Raw genomic sequence first — 13614 nt, 5'->3', positions numbered from 1 at the left:
CAGGGGCCGGACAGAAGGAAGGCAAGGAAATATCCTGGTTAAGGTGGAAGGGAGAGACCACCTTAGGAAGAAAGTCCGGGGTCGGACGGAGAACTACCTTGTCTTGGTGAAAAACCAAAAAAGGTGACTCCGAGGAGAGCGCAGCCAAATCAGAGACTCTCCTGAGAGAAGTTATGGCAACTAGAAAGGCCACCTTTTGAGAAAGACGATACAAAGAAACCTCCCTAAGAGGCTCAAAGGGGGGTTTCTGCAATACCGTGAGGACCAAGTTAAGGTCCCAGGGATCCAAGGGCCGCCGATAAGGCGGAATGATGTGAGACGCACCTTGCATGAAGGTGCGGATTTGAGCCAGCCGGGCGATACGCCGCTGGAACAGCACTGATAGAGCTGAGACTTGTCCCTTGAGAGAGTTAAGGGACAGTCCTAGCTGCAGACCGGACTGTAAAAAAGACAGAAGGGTCGGCAACGAGAATGGCCAAGGAGAATGGCCGGAAGAGCGACACCAGGACAGGAAAATTTTCCAAGTCCTGTGATAGATCTTGACGGAGGAAGACTTACGGGCCCGGGTCATAGTGGAGATGACTTCAGGACGAATACCAGAAGCCGTCAAAATCCAGGACTCAAGAGCCACGCCGTCAATTTGAGTGCCGCAGAATTCCGGCGGAAAAATGGACCTTGCGAGAGCAGGTCTGGACGGTCCGGAAGATGCCACGGCTTCTCCACGGACAGTTGGAGCAGGTCCGGATACCAAGCTCGCCTGGGCCAGTCCGGTGCAATGAGAATGACTCGACGGTCCTCCATTCTGATCTTGCGCAGGACTCTGGGCAAGAGAGCTAGAGGGGGAAACACGTAGGACAGACGAAACTGGGACCAGTCTTGAACCAGAGCGTCCGCGGCCAAGGCCTGAGGATCGTGGGAGCGAGCCACGTAAACCGGAACCTTGTTGTTGTGACGGGATGCCATTAGGTCCACGTCCGGAGTGTCCCACTTGCGGCAGATTGACTGAAACACTGCCGGGTGCAGGGACCACTCGCCACTGTCCACGGATTGACGGCGGAGATAATCTGCCTCCCAGTTTTCTACGCCAGGGATGTGGACTGCGGATATGGTGGACTTGGAGTCCTCCGCCCATTGAAGAATGCGTTGGACCTCCAACATTGCCAGGCGGCTGCGTGTTCCGCCTTGGTGATTGATGTAGGCAACCGCTGTCGCGTTGTCTGACTGGACTCGAATGTGCCTGCCCGCCAACAGGTGGTGAAAGGCTAGGAGAGCTAGAAGCACAGCTCTGGTTTCCAGCACATTGATTGAAAGGGCTGACTCGGACGGAGTCCAAGTGCCCTGAGCTCTGTGGTGGAGATGTACCGCTCCCCAGCCGGAGCCGGATAGGCTGACATCCGTGGTGAGAATCACCCAGGACGGAGCTAGGAAGGAGCGCCCTTGGGACAGGGAGAGGGGTCGAAGCCACCACTGAAGAGAGCTCCTGGTCCGTGGCGACAGAGCCACTAACCTCTGTAAGGAGGAAGGCCGCTTGTCCCAACAGCGGAGGATGTCCAGCTGCAGAGGACACAGATGGAACTGGGCAAAGGGAACCGCCTCCATGGAAGCCACCATTTGACCCAGCACCTGCATCAGGCGCCTGAGGGTATAACGGCGGGGCCTCAGCAGAGAGCGCACCGCTAGCCGGAGAGACTGCTGTTTGATTAAGGGCAACTTCACAAGTGCCGGCAAAGTCTCGAACTGCATCCCTAGGTACGTGAGACTCTGGGTCGGAGTCAGAGTGGATTTGTGAAGATTGACAATCCACCCGAATTAAGCTAGGGTGGCGAGAGTGAGCGAAACACTCCGCTGACAGTCTGCGCTGGATGTACCCTTGACCAGAAGGTCGTCCAGGTAGGGGAGCACTGCCAACCCCTGGAGGTGCAGGACCGCAATCACTGCCGCCATGACCTTGGTGAATACCCGAGGGGCCGTGGTTAACCCGAAGGGGAGAGCCACGAATTGGAAATGATCCTCTCCTATCGCAAAACGTAACCAACGCTGATGTGACACTGCGATTGGCACATGTAGATAGGCATCTCTGATGTCGATGGACGCCAGGAACTCCCCTTGGGTCATAAAGGCAATGACTGATCGCAGGGACTCCATGCGAAAATGCCACACCCGAACATGCTTGTTGAGAAGCTTGAGATCCAGGATGGGCCGGAAGGTACCGTCCTTTTTTGGAACTAGGAAGAGATTTGAGTAAAAACCTCTGAACCGTTCCTGAACGGGAACTGGGACAATCACTCCGTTTGCCTGCAAGGACGCCACGGCCTGCGAAAAGCCGGCGGCCTTGGAGCAGGGGGGAGTTGAGAGAAAAAATCTGTTTGGAGGGCTGGAAGAGGATTCTATCCTGTAGCCGTGAGATATGATGTCTCTCACCCACTGATCGGAGACTTGCTTTAACCAAGCGTCGCCAAAGCGGGAGAGCCTGCCACCGACTAAGGACGTGGTTGGAGCGGGCCGAGAGTCATGAGGAAGCTGCCTTAGTGGCAGAACCTCCTGCGGTCTTCTGCGGACGCGCTTTCGGGCGCCAGTTGGATTTCTGATCCTTGGCTGAGTTAGCGGACGAGGCGGAAGGCTTAGAGGATGACCAGTTGGAGGAACGAAAGGAACGAAACCTCGATTGATTCCTACCCTGGGCGGGTTTCCTGGTCTTGGTTTGTGGCATGGAAGTACTCTTCCCGCCAGTAGCTTCTTTAATGATTTCATCCAGCTGTTCACAAAACAGCCGTGAACCAGCAAAAGGGAGCCCAGCAAGAAACTTCTTGGAAGAAGCATCTGCCTTCCACTCTCGAAGCCACAAAATCCTGCGGATAACAAGAGAATTAGCTGAAGCCACCGCAGTGCGGTGAGAAGCGCCTAGCATGGCAGACATGGCATAAGATGAAAAAGCTGAAGCCTGAGCAGTTAAGGTAACCATCTCAGGCATAGATTCCTTGGTGAGGGAATGCATCTCCTCTAGAGAAGCAGAGATGGCTTTGAGAGCCCACACTGCTGCAAAAGTCGGGGAAAACGCGGCCCCCGCAGCTTCATACACAGATTTGGCCAGAAGGTCAATCTGACGGTCAGTGGAATCCTTAAGTGAGGTGCCGTCAGCCACCGACACAACGGTCCGGGCTGATAGCCTAGACACCGGAGGGTCTACCTTTGGGGAGTGAGACCACTCCTTGACCACCTCAGGTGGAAATGGAAACCGGTCATCAGAACCACGCTTTGGAAAGCGTTTGTCAGGGCAGGCCCTGGGTTTGGTCACAGCGGTCTGAAAACTGGAGTGGTTAAAGAACACACTCTTTACTCTCTTAGGCGAGGTAAACTGATGTTTTTCTGCCAAAGAGAGTTGCTCCTCTGACACTGGCGGATTGAGATCCAGCACAGAATTAATAGAAGCAATCAAATCACTAAGGTCCGAGTCACCCTCAGAGAAATCGATGGGATACATAGCCTCCGAGCCCCCAGTGAGGGCATCCTCCTCATCTTGAGAGTCAGCTCTTGAGACAGAGCCGTGGGATGGGGAGGGGGAGGAAACCCTGCGCCTTCTCTTAGAAGGACGGGGTCTGGGATCAGAGGATGAATCCTCCGTGAGCTCCGATGGACGGAGGTCAGAGGATAGGAGTCCTCTGTCAAGAGTATTAGAGGCACCCTGTGAGGGGGGCTGATGCATATTCATCAAAGTCCTGGACAAAAGTCCCATGGACTCAGCAAATGACTGGGATATGGACCTAGAAAAGGACTCTATACAGGCCGGGGGTTCAGTCACAGGTGCAGCAGCAGCAGCCTGAGAGACCACTGGGGGTGAGACTCCAGGCTGTGGCACCGCCAAGTTAGAGCAACCATCACAGTGTGGATAAATGCTCGGCTCGGGCAGCAGGAGCTTACATGCAGTGCATGCAGAATAAGGCTTTGGAGCCTTGCTCCTTGTGTGAGACATGCTGCTGGAGTGGGAGCTTTGCAGAGAATGAACCCCAGGGAGAATATACAGAGGTCCACAACCAGAGACCGGCTGTGGCTTACCAGACCGCTGAGCGCGGTGTTGTGTGCCCTCCAGATCCCGAAGCCCGGTCCCCCAGTGCGCAGCACCTCAGCAGAGATGCAGAATGCAGGATGTCCCAGAGCAGAGTGAACTCTGCCTGAGAAAAGAGGGGGCGTTCCTATAAAAGAGCAGGAACTGGAGGGCTATAGAGACCTGCAGGGAAGGAGGGACGCCCCAGCAGTGGGGAGTGTCCCTCCCCTGTGTAGAACGGCCGCCGGGAGTAGCCGAACCTGTCCCTCTGCATGAGTGACATGCAAGGGCAGGAAAACAAAACTAGGCCTCCGGCGAAGCCGGGGCCTAAATTTAATCGGCGAGGCCGACAAGCAGGCACCATCGGCGCGGTTCTCTGGCAAAAGCTGGAGAACCCGCCGGAAAAGTTAAAAACAATCACATACAGCATACTCTCCCCATACAATAAAGAACCGGGACCCCCAACATAAACGTCTCAGGTACTTAGCTGCTGAGACGCAGGGCCATGTCCCTGGGGATGAGTGCTCCGGTCCAACAGAATCCTCAAGGGGCTGTGGATGGAGACCGGACTCCTGCCAGGCATGGAGACCGTGCTGGCTCCCACTTCAAGCCAGAGCCCAGAAGGGATGGTGAAGGAGCGCGGCATGTAAGGCTTCAGCCTTGTAAATCAATCTTAACAACACCGCCGACACAGTGGGGTGAGAAGGGACATGCCGGGGGTCCAGACATGGACCCGCTTTTCTTCAAACTCTTTCCAAAAGTCAAACAAATCAGATGAGAATGCATGTGTGGATGAATGCCTCCTGACACAAAGCAATAAACTGGCTAGAACTGGCTACCAGGGGGTGCATAAGCTCAGAGGGAGGAGCTACACTTTTAAGTGTAGTACTTTGTGTGTCCTCCAAGGCAGAAGCTAAACACCCATGGTCTGGGTCTCCCAAAGGAACGATAAAGAAATGTAGTATAGTTCTCCTGACATAGCCATGTCTCTTACTTCAGTTCATGTGCAGGGCATTGCAGTACAGTTACGTCCACTCATATAGTGACAGTTAACTAGTTGGTTGTGGTCATAACCATGGATACCTAAGCTGCAATGTCCTGCATATGAGGTAAGAGACATGGCTATATCAGGAGAGCTATACTACATTTCTAATTAGAGGTATTTGCTAATATTATTATTATGATTATTAATACACCTACTACATATTGAGATAGGATCTTAGAAATGGGATTTTCTAGAAGGTAGCAGCATGATATAAGGGACTCAGGGGGCTTCACACTGACTGTAAGGACTCTTGGAGACGACTGTAGTTTTGGTCTGAGTGTGATCCATCAAAACATCAGATTGCACTCGCACCAATGTTATTTAGTGAGGCAGTGCACATGTCCAATTTTTTTCCTCTGACTGACTGAGTGGTAAAATGAAAAATATTGCAGCATGCACAATTTTACTCAAATAATCGGATTTCACACAGTCATTTAAGTCTATGGGTCCATGAAAAAAATCAAACCGCAGTCAGATAACATTCGAGTGTGGTCCGATTTTCAAGGACTAACAAAAAAGAGAAGATGTAGAATCTTTTTTTTTTTTTAATTCTGCAGATTAGAGAAAAACAAATCAATCTCTGATCAGAGTGCAATAAGCATAATCGCACTGTTTTTCACAGATGGAGAACATACAGTCATATGACCCTAGCCTAAAACAGAACATTTAATCAGTATTGAAACAAGACAGAAACAAGTCAGAAGAAGAATTGACGCCTTTGAAATGTGGTGCTGGAGAAGCAAGTTATCACTACCATGGATGGCAAGAAGAACAAACAAATCAAGCCACACATGTCACTTGAAGCAAGGATCACCAAGCTATGATTTAAGGGTGCTTTACACGCTGCGACATCACTAGCGATTGCTAGCGATGTCGCGAGCGATAGAACCCGCCCCCGTCGTTCGTGCGACATGTGGTGATTGCTGCCGTAGCGAAGAATATCGCTACGGCAGCATCGCACGCACATACCTTTTCAGCGACGTCGCTGTGACCGCCGAACAATCCCTCCTTCAAGGGGGAGTGCGTTCGGCGTCACAGCGGTGTCATAAAACGGCCGCCCAATAGAAGAGGAGGAGAGGACATGAGCGGCCGGAACATGTCGACCACCTCCTTCCTTCCTCCTTTCAGGTAGGATGATGTTGGTCGTTCCTGCGGTGTCACACACAGCGATGTGTGGTGCCGCAGAAACGACGAACCACCTGCGGCATGAACAACCAACGATGTTATGAAAATGGACGACCTGACATCGACCAACGATTTCTGACGCTTTTGCGATCGGTGATCGTCGCTCCTAGATGTCACACGCAACGATATCGCTAACGACGCCGGATGTGTGTCACAAACACCGTGACCCCGACCATATATTGTTAGCGATGTCGCAGCGTGTAAAGCACCCTTTAGACGCATCATATGAAGAGAGCAATTACTGGAGATGGACATAATGGTTAGTAGAATAGAAGCAAGAAGGTGAAGAGAAGACCAGAACCCGATGGCTTGATACTATAAAGATAACGGCAGGAAAAATCCTGGTGCACCTATCTCCGCTTCAATCTTCCTACAGAGTGTTCATCCATCAAGCTATCATGGCTTGAGATCGGGCCAAAGGCCGTTAAAAAGAAAATAAAGTCAGTTGACTATATTAATGTCTTCCAAGCATTTGTAAAGATTCCACCTAAAGTGGTTCATCCCATGAAACAGGACCTGTCGGCTATCTCATTGTCTGTATTCTCCATGAAATAACAATGCTGGATCATGTCTTCTTACAATTCTACATCGGTTATTCCCCAAGGAATAAACTGGCAACTGGGTGTTACCGGCTGAGAGGTGGTGGCCCTACAACGTCTGACAGTGTCCAGTCAGTGATATTGTGGAAGGCACACCACCCTTTGACAACTAGTAAGATAACACCAAGTTGTTGATTTAATACAATTTGAATAGAAATAATTAAACACAATTCAGAGTTATAAAAAAACACGATCCATCATTGGTATTTCATGGAGAATACCGGCATGTAATGAGAGGACGAGCCAGGAGCTGGTAGAAAATCCGGTAAGTTTATGACCATTTTACACCTCTTGTGACATATCTTACACATAATGTCGTAGGTGTCTTGATATTTTTCAAGGCAATAGCTGTCTGCCAGTGTCTGTAGATAAACCTGCTGCTTCTTCAAGGCGTCATCACTGCTTATGTCCTCTCCTCCAGGTTGATCATCACATGCCCCTGTGTTTTCCATCTTGTCACTTGATGCTGCTTGCATACACTGTAGAGTGTCACTCTGAAAACAAATATTTTACTTGTTTATTTGCATACCTTCCCTGCTACATGTTTGTGATCTCTTTTTTTATACTTCTCACTTGAGACTCCATTACTGTTGTCAGCATTAAAAAAGGACAAGCAAACACTGCATCACAACAGCAACTTGTGAACTGATGTCCCTGGGCGCAGGCCTCCTATACAGAAAACTCTGCTAACAGATTGAGTACACTGGTAAATAAGATTTACGTACGGCTAGTCCTTCCGCGTGGTTAAGATCTGCACTGACTTTATATTATGCACATTCCCTATAATAGGTGATCTATTTCCACATTTCCATTAAAACCAGGTGATTGTGAACCTCCCCTTTCATAGCTCACGTTCATCTACAGAAACAACTATAATATGTATTTCACTTTTTTGAAGACATAGGTGCTCTTTCTTGTCTTTGTGTCGTTTTGAACTTTACATAGTAAACTCGAGTACGTTTCGGAATTAACCCTTTAAGGTTATTCCCATCTTCATAGATGGATATTGTCCGATAGTGCTTGCATAAACAAGCACTTTGGCAGTTTGCTACCGATTAAAATTTGTAGATGTTCCTGCAAAATTATGTAACTGTACGTCAAGATTGCAGGTGATTAACTATTAGGTATGTGCACACGCTCCATCTTTGTGGTGACCACAAAGATGCACGTTTTTGGCCCCAAAAAAACACACCTGCAGCAAAAATGCTACATCTGAAGCTAACAGCGAAAGCCATAAAACATGACTGCCTGCTGCGAGTTCCACGCAGCGACTGAAGTGAGCCACGTGCTCAGCGGTGACGTCACTTAGATGATTTGCAGTCACAGGTGGAGGACTCAAACTGTGGCCACGGCTAACCTGAGTGAAGTCACCGCTGATCGCGGCTCATTTCAGTCACTGCATGCAGTCATGTTCTATGGCGCATTGTGAGCTTCAGATGTAACAGTGGTGGAAGTGTCGTGGAACCTCGTGTGGATTACTTCGGACCAGCCGGGGTGTTTTTGGGGTTAATAAAGTGGTGAAAGAGGGTGCTTTTTTTTGTCTTTTATTTCAAATAAAGGATTTTTTCTTTGATTGTGTTTATTTACTTTCACTTACAGATTAGTGATGGGGGGGGGGTGTCTCAGACACCTGCCATTACTAATCCAGGACTTAGTGGCTGCTGTGGGCTGCCATTAATTCCCTCATTACCCCGACTGCCATTGCACCAGGGCACTGAGGAAAAGCCGAGTAAAGTGCTGGGAGTGTCACATCTAATAGATGCAGCAATTCCAAGCGGCTGCTAGCTGATATTTTTAGGCTGGGAGGCGCCCAATAACCACGTGAATGCCCAGCTTGAGAATACCAGCCTCCAGCTGTTGGGCTTTATCTGTGCTGGTATCATAATATAGGGGGATCCTATGTTATTTTTTTAATTTATTTATTTTACTGTATAATATAGACCCGCCCACCGGTATCTGTGATTGGAAGCCTCAGACAGATGTCACTCAACGTGGGGGCTCGTCTGACTGCAACCAATCACAGACGCCAGTGGGCGGGGGAAGCAGTGAATATATATGAGACTAATGAGCAGCCCGGGAAGAAGAATGAGAGGCCGTGGGAGTAGTGTGACAGCTGCCCCAGTGACTCGGTAAGTAGGAAGCACTTGCTTCTTCCCTTCCCTTCTGCGCCGGATTGTGGTCCCCATAGACTTTATATGGAGACAGGCATCTGGCCAGATACCAGGGATCAATACCTCGCTGACTTGGGGTCAGCGGGGGATTGATCTGCCAGTCCTCCGAAACGCAGGGACAAAACGCAAAGAATTGACATGCTGCATCTCTGTGGTCACCACAAAGATGCAGCCAAAAAACCCTGCGACGTGCGCATAGCCAAAATGAAATCTCATAGACTTTGCTGGGGAAGGAAATGCATGCAGTTTACCGAAAAACGCACATAAACATGGCAAAAAACGCAGCGTGCGCACATAGCCTAATATGTGATGAATAGCATGGAAATAAAGAGAATTTTGTTTACTTACCGTAAATTCTTTTTCTTATAGTTCCGACATGGGAGACCCAGACCATGGGTGTATAGCTTCTGCCTCCGGAGGACACACAAAGTACTACTCTAAAAGTGTAGCTCCTCCCTCCGAGCATATACACCCCCTGGATGACAAATCCAACCAGTTTAGTGCAAAAGCTGAAGGAGGACATCCACCCATAAGTAGAGATAGAGTAAAACCCGGAATAACCGGAACCTCTGTCTACAACAACAGCCGGTGAAAAACACACGGAACAAGAAAACTGCCAACAGGCAACAGGGAGGGTGCTGGCTCTCCCATGTCGGAACTATAAGAAAAAGAATTTACGGTAAGTAAACAAAATTCTCTTTTTCTTCATCGTTCCTTATGGGAGACCCAGACCATGGGACGTCTCAAAGCAGCCCATGGGTGGGAAATAAACAGAAACTGAGAAGTAGGCAAAACCTAACTTCACAAATGGGCGACAGCCGCCTGAAGGATGCGTCTGCCCAAGCTCGCATCTGCCGAAGCATGAGCATGCACTTGGTAGTGCTTCGAAAAGGTGTGCAGACTAGACCAAGTGGCAGCCTGACAGACTTGCTGAGCCGTAGCCTGGTGCCTGAAAGCCCAAGAGGCACCGACAGCTCTGGTCGAGAGCGCCTTAATCCCTGGCGGGGAAGGCACCAGAGAACATTGGTAGGCATCGGATATGGCCGACCTAATCCAACGAGCTAGGGTCGGTTTAGAAGCCGAGAGACCCTTGCGCTGACCTGTGGTCAGCACAAAAAGAGAGGTGCACCGCCTAAGAACAGCGGTGCGTGACACATAGATCCGGAGCGTCCGCACCAAATCTGAAGCATGCAACGCTTTCTCAAAGCGATGCACAGGGGCCGAACAAAGGGAAGACAATGAAATGTCCTGGTTAAGGTGGAAAGGAGACACCACCTTAGGGAGAAAACCCGGAGTCGGACGGAGAACCACCTTGTCTTGGTGAAAAAACCAAAAAGGGTGACTCCGAAGAGAGCACAGTCAAATCAGAGACTCTCCTGAGAAAAGTTATGTCCACCAGAAAGACCACTTTCTGTGAAAGACGAAACAACGAAACCTCCCTAAGAGGCTCAAAGGGGGGTTTCTGTAAGGCCGTGAGGACCAGATTAAGGTCCCAGGGATCCAGAGGCCGCCGGTAAGGCGGAATGATGTGAGATGCGCCCTGCATGAAGGTGTGCACCTGGGCCAGTCGGGCGATACGCCGCTGGAACAACACTGATAGAGCCGAGACCTGTCCCTTGAGGGAATTGAGGGATAGTCCTAGCTGCAGACCGGACTGTAGAAAGGACAGGATGGTCGGCAAGGAAAACGGCCAAGGAGCATGGCCGGAAGAGCGACACCAGGACAGGAAAATTCTCCAAGTCCTGTGGTAAATCCTGGCCGAGGAAGACTTCCGAGCCTGAGTCATAGTGGAGATGACCTCGGAAGGAATGCCTGAAGCCGTAAGGATCCAGGACTCAAGATCAACGCCGTCAATCTGAGAGCCGCAGAATTCTGGCGGAAAAACGGACCTTGTGAGAGAAGGTCTGGGCAGTCCGGGAGATGCCACGGCACCTCTACGGACAGACGGAGCAGGTCTGGGAACCAAGCTCGCCTGGGCCAGTCTGGGGTGATGAGTATGACCCGACGGCCCTCCATTCTGATCTTGCGCAGGACTCTGGGCAAGAGAGCTAGAGGGGGAAACACGTAGGCCAGACGGAACTGGGACCAATCCTGAACCAGCGCGTCCGCCGCCAAGGCCTGAGGATCGTGGGAGCGAGCCACATAAACCGGGACCTTGTTGTTGTGCCGGGATGCCATTAGATCCACTTCCGGAGTGCCCCACTTGCGGCAGATTGACCGGAACACTGCCGGATGCAGGGCCCACTCGCCGCTGTCCACGGTTTGACGGCTGAGATAATCTGCCTCCCAGTTTTCTACGCCTGGGATGTGGACTGCGGAATGCGTTGAATTTCCAACAGGGCTAGGCGGCTGCGAGTCCCGCCCTGGTGATTGATGTAGGCAACTGCTGTCGCGTTGTCTGACTGGACTCGAATGTGCTTGCCCACCGACAGGTGGTGAAAAGCTACGAGAGCTAGGAGCACAGCTCTGATTTCCAGCACATTGATCGAGAGGGCTGATTCGGACGGAGTCCAAGTGCCCTGTGCTCGGTGGTGGAGAAACACTGCTCCCCAGCCGGATAGACTGGCATTCGTGGTGAGAATCACCCAGGACGGGGCCAGAAAGGAGCGTCCCTGGGACAGAGAGAGGGGCCGAAGCCACCACTAAAGAGAGCTCCTGGTCTGTGGCGACAGAGCCACCAGCCTGTGCAAGGAAAAGGTCCGCTTGTCCCAACAGCGGAGAATGTCCAGCTGCAGGGGACGCAGATGGAACTGGCAAAGGGAACCGCTTCCATTGACGCCACCATCTGACCCAGCACCTGCATGAGGTGCCTGATGGAATGACGGCGGAGCCTCAGCAGAGAGCGAACCGCCAGATGAAGGGACTGCTGTTTGACTAAGGGCAGCTTCACAAGTGCCAGCAGAGTCTCGAAATGCATCCCTAGGTACGTAAGTTCCTGGGTCGGGGTCAGAGTGGACTTGTGGCGAGAGTGAGCGAGACACTCCGCTGAGAGTGAGCGAGACACTCCGCTGACAGTCTGCACTGGATGAAGCCTTGACTAGAAGGTCGTCCCGGTAAGGAATCACTGCCAACCCCTGTAGGTGCAGAATCGCAACCACTGCTGCCATGACCCTGGTGAATACACGAGGGGCCGTGGCTAACCCGAAGGGGAGAGCCACGAATTGGAAATGTTCCTCTCCGATTACAAAACGTAGCCAACGCTGGTGTGAAACTGCGATTGGCACAGCAGATAGACATCTCTGATGTCGATGGAGCTAAGAAATCTCCTTGGGTCATTGACTGATCGCAGAGACTCCATGCAAAAATGCCGCACCTGAACATGCTTGTTGAGAAGCTTGAGATCCAGGTCGGAAGGCACTGTCCTTTTCGGGGACTAGGAAGAGATTTGAGTAGAAATCTCAGAACCGTTCCCAGTCGGGAACTGGTACAATTACTCCATTGGCCTGCAAGAATGCCACGGCCTGTGAGAAGGCGGCGGCCTTGGAGCAGGGGGAGTCGACAGAAAAAATCTGTTTGGCGGGCTGGATAGAATTCTATTCTGTAGCCGTGGGAGATGGTAACCCACACCCACTGATCGAAGACGTGTTGAAACCACACGTCGCCCAAGTGGGAGAGCCTGCCACCGACCAAAGGACGTTGCTGGCGCGGCCAGATAATCAAGAGGAGGCTGCCTTGGTGGCAGCAGCTCCTGCGGACTTCTGAGGACGCGGCTTCATGCGCCAGTTGGTTTACGGACCTTGGTTGAGTTAGTGGACGAGGCCGAGGGCTTAGAGGACGACCAGTTAGAGGAACGAAAGGAACGAAACCTCGACTGGTTCCTGCCCTGGACAGGTTTCCTGGGTTTGTGGCATGGAAGTACTCTTCCTGCCAAAAGCTTCCTTAATAATTTCATCCAGTAGACTGGTCCCAGCAAAAGGGAGCCCAGCAAGGAACTTCTTAAGAAGCATCTACCTTCCACTCTCGACGCCACAGGAGCCTGCGGATAGCGAGGGAAGTAGCCGAGGCCACCGCAGTGCGGTGACAGTCTCCAGCATGGCAGACATGGCATAGGATGAAAAGACTGAAGCCTGGAAGTTAAGGCAACCATTTCGGGCATAGAGTCCCTGGTGAGGGAATGCATCTCCTTCAGAGAAGCAGAGATGGCTTTGAGAGCCCGCACTGCTGCAAAAGATGGGGAGAACGAGGCACCTGCCGCCTCATATATAGATTTAGCCAGAAGGTCAACCTGGCGGACAGTGGAATCCTTAGAGAGGTGCCGTCAGCCACTGATACAACTGTCCGGGCTGAAAGTCTAGACACCGGAGGGTCCACCCTTGGTGAATGAGCCCACTCCTTGACCACCTCTGGTGGAAGGGGAAAACAGTCATCAGAACCACGCTTTGGGAAGCGTCTGTTAGGACAGGCTCTGGGCTTGGTCACAGTGGGCTGAAAAACTGGAGTGGTTAAGGAACACACTCCTTGTTCTCTTAAGGTATACTGATGCCTTACTGCCAGAGGGGGATGCTCCCCTAATACAGGCGGATTGAGGTCCAGTACAAATATAATGGACGCAATCAAATCATTAGCATCTGC

The 13614-nt window shown here is 51.2% G+C and overlaps 1 protein-coding gene across 1 annotated transcript in view; it reads right to left on the bottom strand.

Annotated features, from left to right (window-relative positions):
• The window catches only part of TUBGCP6 (tubulin gamma complex component 6), a 184724-nt gene that overhangs the window by 53732 nt on the left and 117378 nt on the right, over positions 1-13614 (bottom strand). Inside the window, 1 exon segment of the mRNA XM_075343451.1 lies at positions 7179-7365. Coding sequence (XP_075199566.1) covers positions 7179-7365 — 187 coding nt within the window.

The sequence above is a fragment of the Anomaloglossus baeobatrachus genome, chromosome 4 (assembly GCF_048569485.1).
Source record: "Anomaloglossus baeobatrachus isolate aAnoBae1 chromosome 4, aAnoBae1.hap1, whole genome shotgun sequence".
Taxonomy (NCBI): domain Eukaryota; kingdom Metazoa; phylum Chordata; class Amphibia; order Anura; family Aromobatidae; genus Anomaloglossus; species Anomaloglossus baeobatrachus.
This window is presented reverse-complemented; position numbering and strand designations above follow the sequence as displayed.